Genomic DNA, 20,811 nt, shown 5'->3' with positions numbered 1-20,811 from the left:
ACACAGTAGGGACCCACGTTATATTAGGTGGCCTTAAAGGGGGGGGGGAATGCTGTTTCATGCATATTGAGCTTTTTACACTGTTAAAGACTATAGACAAAGACAAACATAGACAAAGTTTCGAAAACTAATGTTGGACGTTTGATGGAGTATTTCTGTGTCGAAAATACTCCTTCCGGTTTCTCACAAGTTTCGGAGAGTTTTTTTCGAGTATGGGTCGGCTTGACGTCGATAGATTGGAAGGTCCTTGTATGGGCCGTACGGGCTCTTCTCCCGGTAGGGTGCGCGACTAGAGCGTGACTAGAGCGAGAAAGGAAATGCACGCCCATAAACACTCTCTCAGGTGGAGATCCACTCGTCCGTGAACACTTCTGATGCGCCACGCTCCACTTTATTCCTATGGGTGACATCAAGCGACTTCAACGCTTCAGCACAGCATTCCGGGAAGGCAGCGCTGCATTTGAACCGATTTGAACGCAGAAATGACGGGAAGCGTCACAACATCACGCTTCAGTCGTGTCGCAAAAGTGGATCTCCACGGTCACTGCTGCTATATTAAAAAATAAGTACAGTGTACTTACTGTGTTTAAATTGTATTGCAAAGCACTTATGCTGATACTGAGGTGGGATACGGGAGTTAGGGACAGGTGTGCTGATATGGGTCAGTTTAAGGGTAGGGTTAGCTGTAATGGAAGTGCCAACTGTGTAATTACAAATGTAATTAATTACAGACCTAATAACATGCAGGTAATTTTTAAATGTAAGTACAATGTAAAAACATGTATGTATACAATAAGTGCATTGTATCAAATGATTAATAAAAATGTTAGTATAGTAGTTAAGGTCACCTAATATAAAGTGGGTCCCACAGTAGATAAGAATGCTTACATTCTTAAAAATAAAGATTTTGATAGTGAAGCCATCCATTTTGGTTCCCCAAAGAAATTTTCAGTGATAATTTTTTCTCTTTTTTTATGTATGAAGAACATTTAAATAATCTAACAAACCCTTTTTTCCACTATAAAGAAATGTTTGTGCAATGGAAAGTTTCCATGGATGTTAATAATAACCATCAATTCCATTAGAGAACCTCTGTTGTAGTATTCTGATTCTTTGACGTGCACTTTGTGACACTGTTCAGGTTAAGATTACCAGCAATCCACCCGGGAGGAATGGGGTAGCCTAGGCAATCTTCTGCCGTGTGATTCATGTGAAAGCATCTCCAGCAGGCAGCCTCTTCGTGGTTTTGGGTTGCGATGGCATCCACAATGCATTGACGAGGCGCAGAGATGCTATGTCAGTGTGTCACGTGCCCACAAGCTCTCTGTCTCGCGCCACCGTCTGAGCCTCCTCCCTCATATCTCATCTCTCAACAAGCAACGGCAGCACACTAGATCAATTCGGATCAGCAATCATGCGGCCGCGCGGAGAATACGGTAAGGCAGCTGACCTGTGTGTGTACAACTGACAGCAGAACCGCAGTTATGTTTATGCTTTCAGACATTGTTGTGTGTTGCTCATCCCGGTGTAGGCTGAGCCGGCGATACAATTGTTGCTCGGCGTTGTTGCGGATGAACCAGATGCTCTTTGTCAGCGCTGTTGAGTCAGTCGACATTTAGCTTTAACCGCAGATTTCATATTTAATCAGGCATTTGTGACTAGATATGGGAGTCGTGATGACTCAAACTATTCCAGTTTTGATTCCTTTACGGTTCCCTTAGATATTCACTTAGTATTCTCGCGGCAAATATGGGAAAAGTGAAATCTTATGGCATCTTTGCCAGTTTCAATCAACAGAACAATTCCTAAATTAATGTAATGGATAGACGTAGCCTACTTCTTAATGAATTTTCACATACTTTTTGTCTACATAAAATAGGCTACTAAACAAAAATAGTATTCATTCATTACTTAATTGTTTTTTAAGTAGCCTACCATCGATTACATAAATCATATATTGTTTATCTGTAACTAAACGTTGTCATGCCTAGCCCTCCTACTATAGGCTATAATTCTTGTTTTATTTCCAGTTTCATATGACAGACGTAACAACGTGTTCAGAATGTAGATTGGATTATTTCACCAACTCAGATTTATCTTTTATGGACTTACACGAATCGGCTCGTGAGAGTCATTCCTTCGGGAATCGGACCACACTGGTCGGGCTGTGTGAAGAACCGGTTCGGGAGTCATGTTCAGTCGTGGTGTTGTGTTGGTAGTAGTGCGGGAAACACCGCTGTATGTCAGTATGCTTCCTTTCACCTCGGCAGAAAAAATCACATTCCAGGCAACCGAACGTCATGTATGAGCGCGTGTGTGCGTTTGAGAGACTTGAATGTTTTTCTCAATCCACAGCCCATCCTCGCGCCTCCCTCCCTGAACGAGGTCCTTAAATGACCCACGACGACTAAGGAGCTCGCGCTTTCCCTGTCCGGATCATGGCATGCGCCCCATTCCGGACTTCCACACGCGCGGCGCCGAGGCACGATAGCAGTGAACATGGGGATCAGGTCCAGAAATGCCACTAACGGCGCCGAGGACTCGCGCGAGCGGAAGAGCGCGCTGGCCGGAGACCTGGAGCAGTGCGCGGGGCAGGAACGGGACGGCGCGCTGCTTCTCGTCGGTTCGGGCAGGGATTCGGACTTCAAACGGGGCTCGCAGAACATCGGTCTGCTCGCCAAGACGCCCCTGGGCTACACGCGTCCCGTGAAGAGGAATAATATCAGGAGGCGACGGATCCAGAACCTCATCTACGACGCGCTCGAGAGACCACGAGGATGGGCGCTGCTTTACCACGCGTTTGTGTAAGTGGACCCGATGCATTTCACAGCCAGAAGCACCCACACACAGAGGGAACAGCCCAGTTAATTATAAATTACAACAATTCAGTTCAATCTAATTTATTTGTACAGCCCTTTTCATTGTTCCAGCAGCAGCTTAGAGAATGCAGCCCCAAAAAGACAAAGAAAACTGCATATAACAAGATTTATAATAACTGATAAATGAACCCAAACAAAGAGAGGAAATTAAATGCAAATGAAAACCACATTTATGTCTTTACTGAATCAAGGCTGGAATTGATGCACACAAAGAGGTAACCAAATACCCATGATTGGGGGGAGGGTGTGTGTGTGTGTGTGTGTGTGTGTGTGTGTGTGTGTGTAAAAGTTTAAGAGTCAGTCTTTGAAAACAAATGTTGAGGTTCTCCTAAATGCCTATGATGGTTATAACCCTACACTCTAAAAAATGCTGGGTTAAAAACAACCCAGATTGGGTTGAAAATGGACAAACCTAGAAATTGGGTTGTGTGAACCCAGTGAATGGACCCATTCAAACAACCCAATTCCATTTTTAACCCAACGTGGGTTGTTTTTAACCCAGCATTTTTTAGAGTGTAGTTGTTACAGTCATGTCATCTGATTTAAAATGAATTTTGTCTTTTGACCATCATTAATCATCATGCTTCTGTTTATTACTGTAAAGCTGCTTTGAATCCATTTTACAAAGTGCTTTATAAATAAAGGTGACTTGTTACTTTGTAGAGAATGATAGCTTGCCTTTTAATGAGCAGTGTTCTGAGCACACTGAGTTTTGTTCTTATGCATTGAGCACTTTGAAGTGTATAACGTGTGCCCGGTTGTGCGGGAGCTCTCCATGGTGCTGAGACAGAGCTCGACCTCCAGCTGCTACCGCCAGAGCTCAAAGCACTTATAGCTGTCTAGCTGGCGTTTGTGGTAGTATAACAGTGCCATACGCTCGTAGAGCCATAGTTAAGACATACTGCCTGTTATAATCGTGGCGCTGAGATAAGGACACTGTGTGCTGCTGTGACACTGAAGTCAAGAGCTCCAGCCTTGACAAAGCGGCCCTGGTCAATGGAGCTGTCCGTGGTCCTTATATCAGTATTAGTTGAGCGATTATACAGAAGTAACAGCACCGGCAATGCATAAGTGACCGTTACCTTAGAGAGGCAAGAATGTTAATGCTGGTTAAGTGGAGGTAGTTCTTTGTCAGGCATTAGAGTGCTGATGAACAACTTCCTTTGAATCCCTCTGTTGCCTACTCACACACAATCACACATTATTCATGGCCCATTTTCTGTCCGATGCTCTTAATGCCTTATGCAGGATGTGGATCATACAGTATCTGCAACTCAGCATAGATTTTCTCCAGTCTGTGGTTTCTTAGACTATCAGGGCTTTTAACCAGGCCGTCATGTGAGGTTAGTCCACACCATATTAATGTTAATAATTGATTAAAAATGCTTTATATGCTGAAAAGTGGTGTGGCATGTGATTGTGTGTGTGTCTGGATTTTTGTTTTTGGGAACAATGGGGAGTTAATAATTCAACTTGCCCCCACCCATTCCAGTATATCTAGAGGAAGGGATTAAATAAAGTTGTTAAACATAGGGTGGGTCCTTCCTTTTCCTGTTGTTAACTGACGCTTTTGTACATCCAGGATTGCTGGTCTTTGCAGAGCAATATAAATACATATGCAGGAATAATAAATTAAAACAAAATTAGTGTAAAATAGTGTTTACTCTTTAAATGATTCAGAGAAATATCAATAATAATTCATCATAATTAAATAATCCCTCCATCCATCTATACATTATAGTACATAAACGATATACTGCATTATATACTTAACTTCAGTACTACAGTATATACATACATATATACATGCACTTTATTGCCAAACGTTTTGGGATGCCTGCTTTTACATGCACATAAACTTCAATGACATCCCATTCTTTGCCCACCCTTTGCAGCTATAACAGCTTCAGCTCTTCTGGGAAGGCTTTCCATAAGGTTTAGGAGTGTGTTTATGGGAAATTTTGACCATTTTTCTAGAAGAGCTTTTGTGAGGTCAGGCACTGATGTGTCTCGCAGTCTCTGCTCTAATTCATCCCAAAGGTGGTCAGGTCAGTCAAGTTCCTCAAACTCGCTCATCCATGTTTTTATAGACCTTGCTTTGCCTACTGGTGCATAGTCATGTTGGAACTGGAAGGACACATTCACAAACTGTTCCCACAAAGTTGGGAGCATGAAATTGTCCAAAATGTCTTGGTATGCTGAATCACTAAGAGCTCCTTTCACTGGAACTAAGGGGCCGAGTCCAACCTCTGAAAAACAACCCCACACCATAATGCCCCCTCCACCAAACTTTACACTTGGAACAATGCAGTCAGGAGAGTACCGTTCTCCTAGCAATCACCAAACCCAGAAGCCTACCACTTCGTGCCCGAGTTGCTGTTGTTCTCAATTGGTTCCACTTTGTTATAATACCACTAACAGTTGACTATGGAATATTAAGTAGTGAGGAAATTTCACGAATGTACTTATTGCACAGGTGGCAACCTATCACAGTACCACTCTTGAATTCACTGAGCTCCTGAGAGTGACACATTCTTTTAAAAATGTTTGTAGAAGTGTCTGCATACCTAGATGCTTGATTTTATACATGGAAGTGAGGGGAACACCTGGATACATGTTTTGGAGGGGTGTCCCAATGCTTTTGCCAATATAGTATATGTGTGGTGCATGAGTATACTATATATTATGTAGTACAATTATTTATATTTCTCTGAATATTTAAATGATATACTTAAAGAGCTTATTTAATTGCATAGTATATAATACATTTTTATATATTAAATAAATTGATGTTTTTAGATAATAAAACATTTGATTCTGAGGCGTCACCTCTAGAGATGCAATTAGCTGTATTGCAGGATGGGTGAGCCAACTATTGGTAACTTCCTGTAGTTAATTGCCTCTGTTGTTCCCGTAGCAATGTTGTACTTGTGGTCTATATGCTGATATGAGAAAAATACATCAGATCAACACACGTTTTACTTCCCTGTGTGCTATCTGTAAGGGGCCGTTTACACTACACTGTTTTACGTTGTGCAGAGAATAGAATAGAGTAAAGTAGAAGAGTGTAAAGAACAGAACAGGGTTTGCAAGTGCCGTGTCAATAGAATGATATTGTAATGGTGGAATGGGATCAACGGTGCTGCTTAGCTCAGTAAAAGAAGAAAGGGTTTGGGTTTCATACATCCATTATACGTGCTCTTTAAAATTTGACAGGATGCGATTTTCTGCATTGAGTTCTCACTTTGCCTTTGGCTATCGATTTGCGACCACCACGCACAACAGGGAATTAAAAAGCATTTCTCAGAATGCAGGAATTCTTTGTTCTAAATCTCAGAAAAGAATGTCCTACTTTTCTTGAACACACATGCTTCTTTTGGAGATTTGTCTTGTATAAGATGTCAGGTTGAAGCTGATTTACTCAGAAGATTAAGACAGTGACGCAAGTGTTATGAAGAGTCGCTCGCCTAATTAAACTTTCCATGTGCTTCATTAAATGAGTTTTGGAAAGGTGTCAGGTCATGTATGAATAATAGTTAAAGTAGACTACACAGGTCAGGGCAGTGATGATTCAATTAAACCACATTCTTATGTTCCCTTGGATGGATGAAGTCAAAAACTGGTGCTGCTGCTGGACAAGGCTGTACAGTCTGGTCATAGTTTGTGGGTAAACGGGGCCAGGGCCGCTGGCTGCACTCTTGGCTAGAAACTCTTAATGGAATTTGATACGGGTAGCTAAATCACACTTACACAGGGAGCTCAGCAAATACATAATGTGAGAATTTATGGAGGATGAATATGACAAGCAGCAGCCTTTTAGAATGGGGTGGCGGTAGCAGCTTAATGGTTAAAGATCTGAGCTAGTAATCTGAAGGTTGATTCTGTGATTCATGAAGTGGAGAGCCACTGGGATCCTCCATCACAGTTTCGCCCTTGAGCCAAGCACTTAACCGTAGGTTGCTCTGGGTGGGCCTCTCCTGTCATAAATATACTGTAAGTTGCTTTGGGTAAAACGTGTCAGCTGAATGACTAATAAAATAACATGTTAGATGGATTCAGGAGCACCAGTGTGGAGTGGGTTGCAGTAAAACAGCCTAGCAGAAGGTAATCTTAAAGTGAGGCTGCAGGAGTGGGTGGATGTCGCAATGCAACGATAACTGAAGGTCAGCTGGACATCTAGGACGATGTCCAGCGTTTGCACTCACCCGGGAATGACGACTTATCACCTTCAGCCCATAGAGAGAGAGGGAGAGAGAGAGAGAGAGAGAGAGCATGTGGGGGGAGGTTGGGACTGGTTCAGAGAGGAGCTCACTGTCTTTCCAGTTTCACTGCTGATTAATGTTGATTCATAGCTTTCAACAGCAAACAGAACCACCTATTCCACACAGAGGTGAGCCCACCTAATCCATTATCTCCATTGATCCAGCTGTTATCATAATTAGAACAAATGTGTGTCTAAAGGAATAGTCTCCACATTAATATAACAAACCCTTAAAGACCCGATGTGGGCCATTTGAATGTTGTTTTTATGTCTATGTGGTGTTTTTGTGTTAAGACAAACCATTTTAAGTCAAAACCATTGTTGATATTTTTTTTCTTAAAACTGTAGTAAAAAACACACACACACACACACTCAAAAACATGGTTTGAATCAAAGGCAGCTGTCTGATTCTGAGATGGCAAATGGGAAAATGGTTTCTGTAACATTAGCAACACATTATTAGCTGTTTGATAACACAGTCAAGCAAAAGCCAATCATATTAATTACCATTATGGAGAGCCACTGGGATCTCTACTGGGATCTCGACATTGTAGAGAGTGTGTTTTTTTGTATTGCTTAAGTAAGAGTGGCCCTGTCCCACATGGCACCCATGGCATCATGCTTTGGGGGTGTTTTTCTGCACATTGGACAGGGCAACTGCACTTCATTAAGGGAAGGATGACCAGGGCCATGTATTTAGAGATTTTGGGGAAAAACCTCCTTTCCTCAGTTAGAGCATTGAAGATGGGTCGAAGCTGGGTCTTCCAACATGACAATGACCCGAAGCACACAGCCAGGATAACCAAGGAGTGGCTCTGTAAGAAGCATATCAAGGTTCTGGCGTGGCCTAGCCAGTCTCCAGACCTGAACCCAATAGAGAATATTTGAAGGCAGCTCAAACTCCGTGTTTCTCAGCGACAGGCCAGAAACCTGACTGATCTAGAGAAGATCTGTGTGGAGGAGTGGGCCAAAATCCCTCCTGCAGTGTGTGCAAACCTGGTGAAAAACTACAGGAAATGTTTGACCTCTGTAATTGCAAGCAAAGGCTACTGTACCAAAAATTAGCATTGATTTTCTCAGGTGTTCAAATACTTATTTGCAGCTCTATCATACAAACAAATAGTTAACAAATCATACATAGTGATTTTTTTATTTATTTTTTTGTGATTATATCTCTCACAGTGGACATGCACCTATGATGACAATTTCAGACCCTTCCATGATTTCTAAGTGGGAGAACTTGCAAAATAGCAGGGTGTTCAAATACTTATTTTCCTCACTATATATATATATATATTGGCAAATGTATTGGGACAGCCCTCCAAAACATTGTATTCAGGTGTTCCCCTCACTTTCATGGCCACATGTGTATAAAATCAAGCATCTAGGCATGCAAACGCTTCTACAAACTTTTTTGAAAGAATGGGTCACTCTCAGGAGCTCAGTGAATTGAAGCGTGGTATTGTGATAGTTTGCCACATGTGCAATACGTCCATTTGCAAAATGTTCTCCCTACTAAATATTCCACTGTGAACTGTTAGTGGTATTACAAAGTGGAAGCATTTGGGAACAACAGCAACTTGGGCACGCAGTGGTAGGCTTCAATGGACAAGTCTGGGTTTGGCGGTTGCCAGGAGAACAGTACTCTCCTGACTGCATTGTTCCAAGTGTAAAGTTTGGTGAAGGGGGGATTATGGTGTATGGTTGTTTTTCAGGGGTTGGGCTCGGCCACCATAGTGAGTTGTTTACAATAACAGGGCCCTATTAAATGTTTTTCAGACGATCCAGGCCGATCATGTGAAAAATCGTCCGATTATGATTCCTGGCCGGTCAATCGGTGCATCTATAAGTAAAGCAATTGTTTTTTTGTTTTTTTGGGAGTAACGCAATATTGTAATGCATTAATTTTAAAAGTACATTTCTCCAACACTGTTATATAAGTTATAAGATCTCTTGGCTGGTTACTACACTGTAAAAAAAAAAAAGTTGGTTTTTGTTGGTTTAACTTAAAAAAGTAAGTAATCTGGTTGCCTTAAAATTTTGAGTTTATTGAAATTTAAAAAAAATTGATTTGATACAATAAAGGAAATTTGTTTAATAAATAGAAACTCAAAATATTTTAGTATCTGGACCACATAAAAAATGTGATAAATCATGAAAATGGCACTATTTGGCATGTTTCACTGCGTCATCAGAAATAAAACACACACAATTACCCAATATGCTTACAAAATCTTTTAATAATATTTTAATAAAGGTTGTCGAATCTCAAAAAATGTTCATTGTATTAACTCAAAATTTTAATTTCAATGAACTCATAATTTTAAGGCAACCAGGTAACTTTTTTTCGAAATAATTTTTTACAGTGTAGACATTTTTAGGGGATTCCAAATGGTTGCTAGGATAATCTAGTAGTTAGTTGATAGGCATTGCAATGGTTTTTTGACTGTTTACTAGACATTTTAAGGAATTCTAGATATGATATGATGTTCTACAGGTAGTTGCAAGACATTATAGTGTCTTTTGGCTGGTTTCTAGGTTTTGGACATATAGCTCCTTTACTTGGTGTTCTAGTTCGTTATAAGGCGTTTTAGTGTCTTTTGGTTAGATGTTTCTAGGCTATTCTAACTGGTTGCTAGGTTATTTTGGCTTCAGATCAGCTAAGCATAATGGGCTAAAAAATAGGTTTCTTTTAATTTGCAACAGGTGAGTGAGTGACTTTAATCTCTTTTTGTCTAAGCAGCAGTTTTGCAGTAGATTAAAACTAACGGCAAATGCAGTCTCACCTCACACAATTGCAGGAGGTGCAAAGTATCTTCCTTCATAAACTGCATTACCCAGCATTCTACGGCCACATGGTGATTCCTCACCTCTAGTTGGCCTCCAATGCAAGTGTGTGTGTGTATGGCTGTGAGTGTGACCTTCCCAGTCAGATAAAAGGTTAAAGGATTTGTTTTTTCAGAGGAAGAAGAAATCCATTTATGTCATGTATGTACAGCTCTAGGCCAACATACGTTGTCTCTTTCTCTAGTGCACACTCTCACGATGTGCAGGTGCAAATATGTTTGTATGAGTGCACGTGCTGTGTGTGCACTCTCTGTGGTTCTGTAATTCACAGATCATTTTATCACGGCAGGTTGTTGTGTTGCCGAGTGAGAATGGAAACGGCGTGCTGTCAGAGTGGGAAATCCCTCTGTATGTGTGTGTGTGTGTGTGTGTGTGTGTGTGTGTGTGTTCAGATATGTGCCAGCAAATAATGCTTTCTTCTTGACAAACTGAATTAAGGATGCTGGAGCAGGTTGGCGCCACATGAGCCATGGTGCTCTTATGAGCAGAGCGTTAAACCCTGCTTTTCTTCCCATCATTTATTGTTTTTCTTTCTCTTCTGTATCTATAAAAAATAAAGACAATAATGCAGCAAAAGGCTCACATAACCATAATTACGTGCAATGACTGAATAGACTCCAGTTGTAAAATTGCATTTTGGCTTGTCATGTAATTTGGTTTATAATGGAGAAACAAGACAGATCCTCACCATAGTACGTCCGTGGTCCGTGGTGTGGAGTAGTGTTACCTGAATCGAGCAGCATGTTTTGTGTGTGTAGCTCCACTCGCATATTCCAATCCTCATGTCCTGTTTTTAAAGTCCGTTTCCCTTAGTCAGACATTTCCAATAGAGGAGGCCAAGAATAAAATGTCACTTTGCTGATAAAGTATTTTGCCAAATATGGTGTGTATTATGCATTTTTATTTCAAAATATAGCATTTAAATTGTTGCATAAAGCAGTTGAATTAGATTTGATGTACAATTAAAATGAAATGAAATTGCTATATATTTTTTAAAACATAAATATTTATTTTTCTGTATTAATTATAAGAACATTAAAGGACATCATTTACTCTCACACACTGTTCCAAAACTGCATGAATTTCTTTCTTCTGTGGAAAATAAAAGGAGATATTTTGAAAGTCATTTGTTGCAAAACAACATTGGAACCTATTAATTGGAACCTATTGATTTTCATTGTGTTTCATTGGAAAACATTTTTCAAAATATCGTCTTTGTGTCCCACAGAAGAAAATCATACAGGTTTGAACATATGAGTAAATGGTTTTTTGAACTATGCCTTTAATATTTTTTCATACACACAACATATGGGGCAGAACCTATAGATTATATTAATTATGATTCTTTGAAATTTGAAGGAATTGTATATGTAATTTAATTAGGTATGCATCGGAATGAAATTCAGGGCTGAACTCGAAAATTCTGGATGCTATTGGCTGAAAACCAAAACGCTTTTTAAAAATGATTTATTTCTAATTTGAAATGAGTTCTTTTTTGTATAATTTTATGGTAACACTTTATTTTAAAGGTGCCCTAGAATGATTTGAAACAATATTTTAAATTATTCTCTGATATCAAAATAGTGGCTTATTTAAGGTCAAAAATTGTCCAGATACAGTTTTACAGGTCCATTTACAACCCTAGAAATTGTCCCATAGGATGTAATGTTCTGTTTTTGCCTTATTTGGAAGAGTCATGAATATTAATGTTGATCTCTGCTCTGATTGGCTTTCACTGTGCAGCTCAGTGACAGCTAACATAAATGAAAAACTTTCCTTTTATCCTCATGTTATGCATGTGGTAAAGAAACTTAGAGTAAAGCTAGGTTTCTTTTTTAGAAATAAGGCTTATTTTAGTTTTAAAGCTAGAAAAGAACTTGTAGCAGCCACATTTTTATCTGTTCTGGATTATGGTGACATTATATATATGCATGCGTCAAAGTCTGGATTGCGTTCTCTGGATTCTGTCTACCATTCAGCACTACGATTTATAACAAAAGCTGACTATAATACACATCATTGCAATTTGTACAGCTTATATGGTTGGTTACCACTGTCTATACGCAGGCAACGCACTAGGTTGATTTTCATTTATAAAGCAATAACTAGATTATTACCATCATATTTATCAGTATTTTCATAGGCAACAAACAATAGATATAACCTCAGGTCCAACAATAGCATACTTTTTAATGTGCCTACTGTTCACTCCGAATTTGGTAAAACAGCCTACCGTTACAATGCTCCGTCAACCTGGAACGCACAGAAAGAACTGAAACTAAACATGTTTATCTCCATCTCTGATTTTAAGTCGTATCTGGCAGACACTTTACATCATACATGCGAGTGTGTCTAGACTTTTTGTTGTTTACAGCCTGCATATTCTCACTTGTTAATTGTAGGTTTTCTATGTTGTGTCCATCTCTGTTTTTATGTCTTTTTTAAGCTATGTACTGCCTTTTCTTGGTCAGGGCTCACTTGTAAAAGAGACTACTGTCTCAATGTGACTACCCTGGTAAAATAAACGGAAAAAATAAATAAATAAACACATCTATACCATCCATCATGGCAATGATTTGGCAATGATTGCTTCTCAACTTTGAATCACGGACTGGGTAGCGCAAATATTTTGTTTACAGTAACGTTACAGTTTGACAATAGAGACAACTGATTTAAAAGTCGATTTATTTAGCCAAACAAAGTTGTAGAAGCCACTCAAAATAGTCGGTGTCATGTTTACTACTCATCCGCTGCAAATTAATCATACTTCAGTTCTCAAAAATGTATATTTATTTAACAAATTGACTAGAAGCCTTGGGGCCTGTTGAAAATAACCTGTTTTTCCGTGGTGTTTTTCACAAACAAGATTTACATATGAAGGAGGAGGCAATGGTGTTTGAGACTCACTGTGTGATGTCCATACTGAACTCTTTTTATTTAACTATGGCAAGGTTAATTCAATTTTTCATTCTAGGGCACCTTTAAGGTTCAGTTATTAACTATTGACTAGTAGCTTATTACCATGCATATTACTAGGATATTGGCTGTTTATTAGGACTTATAAAGCTCATATTAATGCCTTATTCTGCATTACCTTATTCTACATCTCTGAAAGGGGGGTGAAACACTCAGTTTCAGTCAATCTCATGTCAATCTTTAGTACCTATAGAGTAGTATTGCATCCTTCATATCTCCGAAAAGTCTTTAGTTTTATTATATTTATAAAAGAAATATAGGCTGTACCGAGTCTTTCCGGAAAAAACCAAGCTCCTGGAGGCGTATCGTGTGGGCGGAGCTAAAGAATGACGAGCGGGCAAAGCGGTGACGTCCTCAAGCGCGGAGAAGAAAACGTTATATAAACCATGGCTAATAAACCATGGCTATCAATCAGATTCAACTAATACAGATATGATCCAGAATCAGATCTGGAGGCTGAAATAAATTGAACAGGAGAAACAGCAACAGCAGGACGTCCGTCTCTGTGGTATGGACTGTATTTAGTGGCCTGTCAACATTTGTGTGTGTTTACTCGCAGTTTATGAGGACTAGATTCGGTTTATGGACTATTGTATGCGACTAAACATTAGCAGTAGCAAGCAAAATGGTTTTGCACGTCAGACTAGTGTAACGTTATACATAGAACAACAATGGAGTAACCGCTAGCGCATTTGAATGACGAAGCGCGCTTTGTGAGAACGCTAGGTTTATGTTTGGGTGGTTTTACAATAAACAAACTGACACGTATAGTGGTCAGCTAAACAAATGTATTCAAACACACACCATAGATCGCATGCTCCATTGATAAATTAACTAACGTTATACACGATCGTGTTGTTTACTGATGTTTACTTACGCGACGATAGCCAACAACAGACATTTGAAGCAGTTTTACTCACCGCCTGTTTACAAAGCACGACCGAACCTTTATCGCTGGGACCGCTCCGTCAAAAACACACTTCTTTGGTAACATTGTGATTTGGTGAAGTCCTGTGACAGCAGTGACCGTGGAGATCCACTTTTGAGACACGACTTAAGCGTGATGTTATGACGCTTCCTGTCATTTCTGCGTTCAAATCGGTTCAAATACAGCGCTGCCTTCGCTTGAAACGTCCAACATTAGTTTTTGAAACTTTGTCTATGTTTTGGATGTGAATCCAAGTCTTAAACAGTGTAAAAAGCTCAGTATGCATGAAACAGCATTTCACCCCCCCTTTAAGGTTTAGTTATTTCCTATTAACTAGTTGCTTATTAGCATGCATATTACTAGGATATTGGCTGTTTATTAGTACTTATAAAGCACATATTAATGCCTTATTCTGCATGACCTTATTCTACGTCTCTTAATCCTACCCAATACCTAAACTTAAACGCTACAAAAACTACCGTACTAACTATTAATAAGCAGTAAATTAAGAGTTTATTGAGTAAAACCTGAGCATTTAACACTGAGGAATGGGGTGAGGAGCCATATATTTTTTTTAGCCATTTTTCTCTTTTGGCTAAAAAACGAAAAATGCCATGATCGGCCAATTTTCGGTGCAACCTAAGAATTTTCTATGAAGTTCTATGAAGTTATTATTTTTATTATGTTCTTAATCATTTTGTACTCAATTAATTAATTAATTAATTCCTCTGTTGTGTGAATTACTTTGAATTGTAATTCAGTAAATTTGTCGTCCTGTCATTCCAATTCAGTTTGCTGTGGGGTGTGGCAAATTCAATTGAAATTCCAGATCATGTTAACCAGTTCAAGGATAGTTTACCCCAAAATGAAAATCCTGTCTTCATTTACTCACCCTCGTGTTATCCAAATCTGAGCATCCCTTTAAAGGGAGTTTTAACACGTTTTTTTTTAAATGTTGTTTATATGTCTATGAGGTGTTTTTAATATGCTTTAAAACAAACCATGTGCAAATTCATTCTGCAAGTCAACACCATTGCTGAGTATTTAAAACTGCAGTAAAAAAAAGACAAAAACACGGTTTGAAACCACCCGTTTACTACTGTCACAAACAATCCCGTCAACTTTTCTCTACTGGCTTTCTAAGATGTTCAAAGCGTTTCTAAGGAGGCTGATTTTTACAAGGTGTCTGACTTTGAGATGGCGAACATGGTTTGTGTAACACTAGCAGCACATTATTCAATGTTTTGATTACGTAGTCAAGCCAACGGCTAATCATATCTGTTGACGTTGTAGAGAGTGGTACATACAAAGCATTACCTGATACATTGACTTTTATATGGTTGAATTAAACCAACATTTCCACTTGCCGTTGTGTAGTGTTTACTACATTTGAGCGAGTGGATCAGGTAGCCTGAGCTGGTGTGAGTGAGGGGAGGCTGGGCTAATTTGCATACTCACTAAATGAAGAAGCATGGGTGTAGAGTTACATTCAAGCTATTTTAAAGCATGAGAAAGAAATTATTTTCACAGGACAAAAACATATTTTAAGTTTTAAAGGAGTACTTCAGCGCGGGGAAGATGAATCTGTATTTACACTGGGTCATTAATGTAGTAGAAATGTGAAATTATTTTTTAATTTAGTGCTTTCTAGACTGAGAAAAGACAGAAAACGTATCTTTGTCTCATGGGGATGAAAGACAACAATTTCCAGAATGCTTCGCTGCCCTATGAGGCCATTCCCAAAGCCACCTTCTAGATTACTGAATCACTGATCACTTTCCCATCGCGACCACGTTCATTTTCCTAAAATCAGTTCAGTTAGAGAACAGACACTACAATTAAAAACTGAACGCGTCTGTTCAATATGTGATTTAGCCGCTGAGGGAGTCTCACAGCCCAAAACGCTGCAGGAGTCAGATATATTGACAGTCATGGATGAACTCATGATAAGAGCTGAGGTAAACGCGTCCGCGGCATAGATTCACAGCACATGTTCAGTCTGCCATGTTTTCAGTTCATGCCTTTGAAAGCTTAACGTTGATAGGAATTAGTTTGAGAAGTTGAAAGACTTACTTTGCTCTCCTGGCCGCACCGTTTAAACATGAATACCTGAGGCTGCAGCTCCTTGCTGAGTGTGATCTCCCATCCCCCACGCGCGAGTTGAAAACATGCGGAAATGGCTCCCTCTGCTGGCTGTAGTGCCTCTGGCCAACAATTCCTCCGATGGTGCAAAACTGACGATATTTGCGTCATGGGAGGAATTTTTCCAGAAATAAAATGCATAAATCTCTCGTCTCAGGGGGATATGAGGGGGGGAGCACAATCATTTGAATATACTCCAGGGTTTCTACAGATACAAAGCCATATGCTAATCGCTGAAGTAACCCTTTAATCGATAAAACTATTGACTGCAGGGGGGACTTTAAATGTTGACGTTTGCCCAACTCTGGTGTCCAGTAACATTTAATTCATGTGTAAAGCAAACTACTAAAGACATATCAATAGAGCTCTCTCTACAGGTGAACGTAACCTGCTGAATACAGAATTTCTTTGAAGCATTTGAAAGGAAGCATAAAATGATCTACCACTGATTGATCTGGCCGAGTTCAATGAGGCCATGAGTGCCCGCTCTGCCATCAACACACACACAGACACACAGACACACATCTGCCTGAGTCAGGTCTGTCTGAGTAAACGAGTCCCCAAATGTACTGGACAAGCAACCAGGTCAGATTCCCCCATGGCTCAAAATCTTCGCCTACCCGTCAGAATGACTTGCAATGAGTCTAATATGTTGCTTGCCGTGTGAAAGAAGTGGTCATTCAGCAGACCTTTTTAATCCAAAGCAGCTTACAGTACACTTAATACAGGGTCACTTAATCTCCCTGGTGCCTTGCTCAGAAGCACAGCGGTGATCAGTCATGAGTCACTCCTGTTTCTGCCTCTAATTTTCATGGCATCACCTTTCTAGAGATGTTCTGTTGCTGTAAAGTACTGGTTATGTAGTAAATATGGTAAAAAGTGAGGTGAGGGCTTCCATCAAGGGCTTCCTTCCTGTTTGCAGCTCTTTATTAGATCTGTTCGTTTCTTCCATATATTTAAGCTAAAAGCTCCGCATCATATTCTCAATCACATTCTAACCTTATTCTGGTGTTGCTTTAGGACACAGAAACTACACTGGACACCATTGGCAACCCAAGACAAAACATTAGTTCGTCAAATTTCTAAATATATATTTTAATGTTTATAAATATTATTTATTAAAGGGTCTGGTCACCCTGGATTTTTTTTTTTTTTGATAGGGTTTGTTGAAAACAAGCCGAAATGTAATGTATTATTTAACTAAAATCCTGACCTTGGCCGTTAGATTTCGTTGCTCAACAGCGTGTTTGCTAGCCCGATGTGGTCATACTGAATTCTTGTCAGAATATGAGTCTGATACTGCTCCATTAGGCTGTGATTATGGGGCGTGTTTCAACCTTGGTTTATGTTTGCGTGGTTTTACAATAAACAGACAGACACCTATAGTGATCAGCTGAACAAATGTATTTAAACACACACCATAGATCACATGCTTCACTGATAAATTAACTAACGTTATACACGATCATGTTGTTTGATGTTAACTTACGCGACGATAGCCAACAACAGACATTTGAAGCAGTTTTACTCACCGCCTGTTTCCAAAGCAGGACCGTGAACCTTTATCGCTGGGACCGCTCCGTCTAAAACACACTTCTTTGGTAACATTGTTGATTTGGTGAAGTCCTGTGACAGCAGTGACCGTGGAGATCCACTTTTGCAACGCGACTGAAGCGATGTTGTGACGCTTCCCGTCATTTCTGCGTTCAAATCGGTTCAAATGCAGCACTGCCTTCCATGTTGAAGTCGCTTGACGTCACCCATAGGAATAAAGTGGAGCGCGGTGCGACAGAAGTGTTGCACGGACGAGTAGATCTGCACCTTGAGAGCAGTGTTTATGGGCGGCGTGCATTTGCTCTCTTGCTCTCTAGTCACGCGCGCCCTTCTGGGAGAAAAGCCCAAAGTACGGCCCATACAAGGACATTCCGCCCTGTTGACGTCAAGCGGACCCATGAACGGAAAAAAAACTCTCCGAAACTTGTGAGAAACTGTTTTTGACAGAGAAATACTCCATAAAACGTCCAAGTTAGTTTTCGAAACGTTGTCTATGTTTAGGATGGGAATCCAAGTCTTTAACAGTGTAAAAACCTCAGTATGCATGAAACAGCATTTCTCCCCCACTTTAAAACATTGCAGAATTCTAGATTCACACACATTTATATTACACTACATGAAAGGTAATATCCAAAAAAGCACAATAGGGACACTTTAATAAAATGCATAGGTCCAACTATTTAAAAGATTATTAACATCACATGGGCAGAATTGAAATGAGCTGGGTCTTCATGCTATGCAGTCACCTTCCGCTCAGAGTCGATCGTTCTTTTGTCATGTCACAATCCCATAAGCAGAAGAAGCTATGCAGTCTGTACCGGAAACAGAAATGATTATTAGACCTCCCGAGTCGTTCATTCTTCACGAGTTATGGAAATTTAAGACCAGAAATGCATCATATAACTTTAAGAGTGAAAAACAACAACTGTGCACTTATGCACAACGGAGGCCAGCTAGTAGTCACTGTGCAAGTAAACCTCACTCCTTTGTCCTCAGTAGATGACAAAGCGACAACTGTCACTAGAGGTTGCAGCCTTTAGCCTCCTTGTCAGAGCGTCTGACTCTCATGCAGGCGGACTCAGGTTCGAGTCCCGATAGGAGTGGGCGGTTTGGACAGGAGGGATTACATAAGGAAGGTTGGGAATTTGTAACTAATTTTTGTATCCCATACAGCTATCACGTCAAAATGAACGTCTCAGACTCAAAGACTCCAGAGGTGAACTAATCATTTCTGTTTTCTCAAAACACAAAATGAACACAAAATGAACGAATCGCAGAGACAACTCTCTGTTCCCGAGATTAAAGATTTGTTCAAAATAAACTAATGGTTTATGATAAACCCATCAAACCACAGTACAAAACACACAAACACAATTTTAATATAGTTTACAATGTGTTGTATTTTACATTGCATGCTTATGTTCGTTTTCTCGTCATACATGTCCATATTGGCCTATTGCTGCTAACTGTGCACATTATATGGTTAGTTGCATTTTATTATATAGCAGACCAATATGTCCACTTTAAAAACTGCTGTTGTTCATGCATTTTCCCAAACCAAACAGAAGTTCTCACAAAAAAAGAGAGAGAGACATGTTTTATAGAGTAGAGAATTTAGTTTGATATAAATTTAGCACATTTCAGTGTATCAGTCTTTTTCCCCACTCTCATATTTGCTATGGCCGCTTTACTGCCTCCTCAAGCATATAGTCATGTGACATGTTACCACGGTAACATCTCCTTGTGCAGCGGAGGAGGGTTGCTCAACTGTCCGCCGATGAACATACATACTTCCAGCATATTTACATCACTCGCTCCCCTTACTGCACAGACACACACTTAGACACACTTCTAATTTAAGCAGTTGCTGTGCAACCAACACCAAACAAAAATAAGAGAGTAAGTGTCAAAGTGTGTGTGAGAGTGCATGCTCTTGAATGTGTGTGATAGTGAGGTGTGAGAGCATGAGTGTTTTATTTTCTATGCATGACACAGGGATGTGTTCCACAGCTTCTGTTGCTCAGCAACTGTCCCAAATTAGAGCCACAGCTAAATGTGAACAAACAGATTATGCCTACCCAGGAAGACCCAGGAAGAGTGCGGCATAGACTTACATGACAGCTTATGTACAAGTGAATGTGTATAGGTTTGTGCTTTAGTGATTCTGGTGCCTTAGGCAAGATATGACATTCTTTAAAAGGAACAAGTACGTTTGTTGATAATATTTTGTGACAGTACTATGCACTATGTAACTTTTGTAACATTACAAATGTCTTTAACTTCACCTTTGATCAATATAACAGGCAGAGGTGGTAAAAGTACTCAAAAGTTATACTCGAGTGAAAGTATATATACCTAAATAAAAAAATACTCCAGTAAAAGTAGAAAGTCCTCCATTCAAACATCACTTGAGTAAAAGTACACAAGTATCAGATTTAAAACATACTCAAGTACCGAAAGTAAAAAGTAAATATTCAAATTAACTGTAAATATCAATAAGCAGATAAAATCTTTTGGGACTGATATGCAATGCTTTAATTGAACAAGTTATAAGATTAGATACTGCAATTAAGAATTTGTTAGATTTGCAATTAATAGGAGACAATGAAGCACCTTAACGCGGTATAGGGATTAAACTTAAAATAGACATGTGCCATAACATTAGCTCCATAAAACAGATAAGGAGCAAGATACTATTAACTAATTAAACATTAATTCAAAAGCCATAACCACAATGACATATTATGTAACAATTAGTTAATAGTCATGTGCCTCAACAAGTAAAGTCATAATATAATTTTGCCAATTGTTATGATTAATGATGAATTAAACAGACAACTGAGAGTCGGAATGCATGGCTTTGAATACATGAATTTACATTATTAGTTAATGTAATATGTTATTAGGGAATTAATGATGTCAATAGCAATTCATATATTACTTAATCTAGTAATCATATAGAATGTTCATTAGTTGCTGATGCAGTAATCATTAATAAATGGTTTAGTTCTTCATTAGTAATACATTAACTCATGATTATCTGTGCATTAGTTAGGCATGAATTATAATAGTGCACCTGTATTGTAAAATGTTACTGATGTTTTCATAGTAAATTGTGTGCCGCAAAATATAAAAGTTGGGGAAACACTGAGCTAACGTTAGTGTGGCAAACCTGACTTGTCAGCTTTTCCAAGTCTATACCCGACTGGATCATCCATGACCGA

General features: G+C 39.4%; 1 protein-coding gene across 1 annotated transcript in view; it reads left to right on the top strand.

Moving 5' to 3' along the window:
• The first annotated feature begins 1,281 nt into the window (after nt 1-1,281).
• kcnq3 (potassium voltage-gated channel, KQT-like subfamily, member 3) overlaps nt 1,282-20,811 on the top strand; it is a 72,861-nt gene continuing 53,331 nt past the window's right edge. The window contains 2 exon segments of the mRNA XM_067452554.1: nt 1,282-1,436; nt 2,356-2,804. Coding sequence (XP_067308655.1) covers nt 2,500-2,804 — 305 coding nt within the window. The 5' untranslated portion in view covers nt 1,282-1,436; nt 2,356-2,499.

The sequence above is a fragment of the Pseudorasbora parva genome, chromosome 9 (assembly GCF_024679245.1).
Source record: "Pseudorasbora parva isolate DD20220531a chromosome 9, ASM2467924v1, whole genome shotgun sequence".
Lineage (NCBI taxonomy): Eukaryota > Metazoa > Chordata > Actinopteri > Cypriniformes > Gobionidae > Pseudorasbora > Pseudorasbora parva.
The sequence above is the reverse complement of the archived record's forward strand: the minus strand, read 5'-3'. Positions and strand labels throughout refer to the sequence as shown.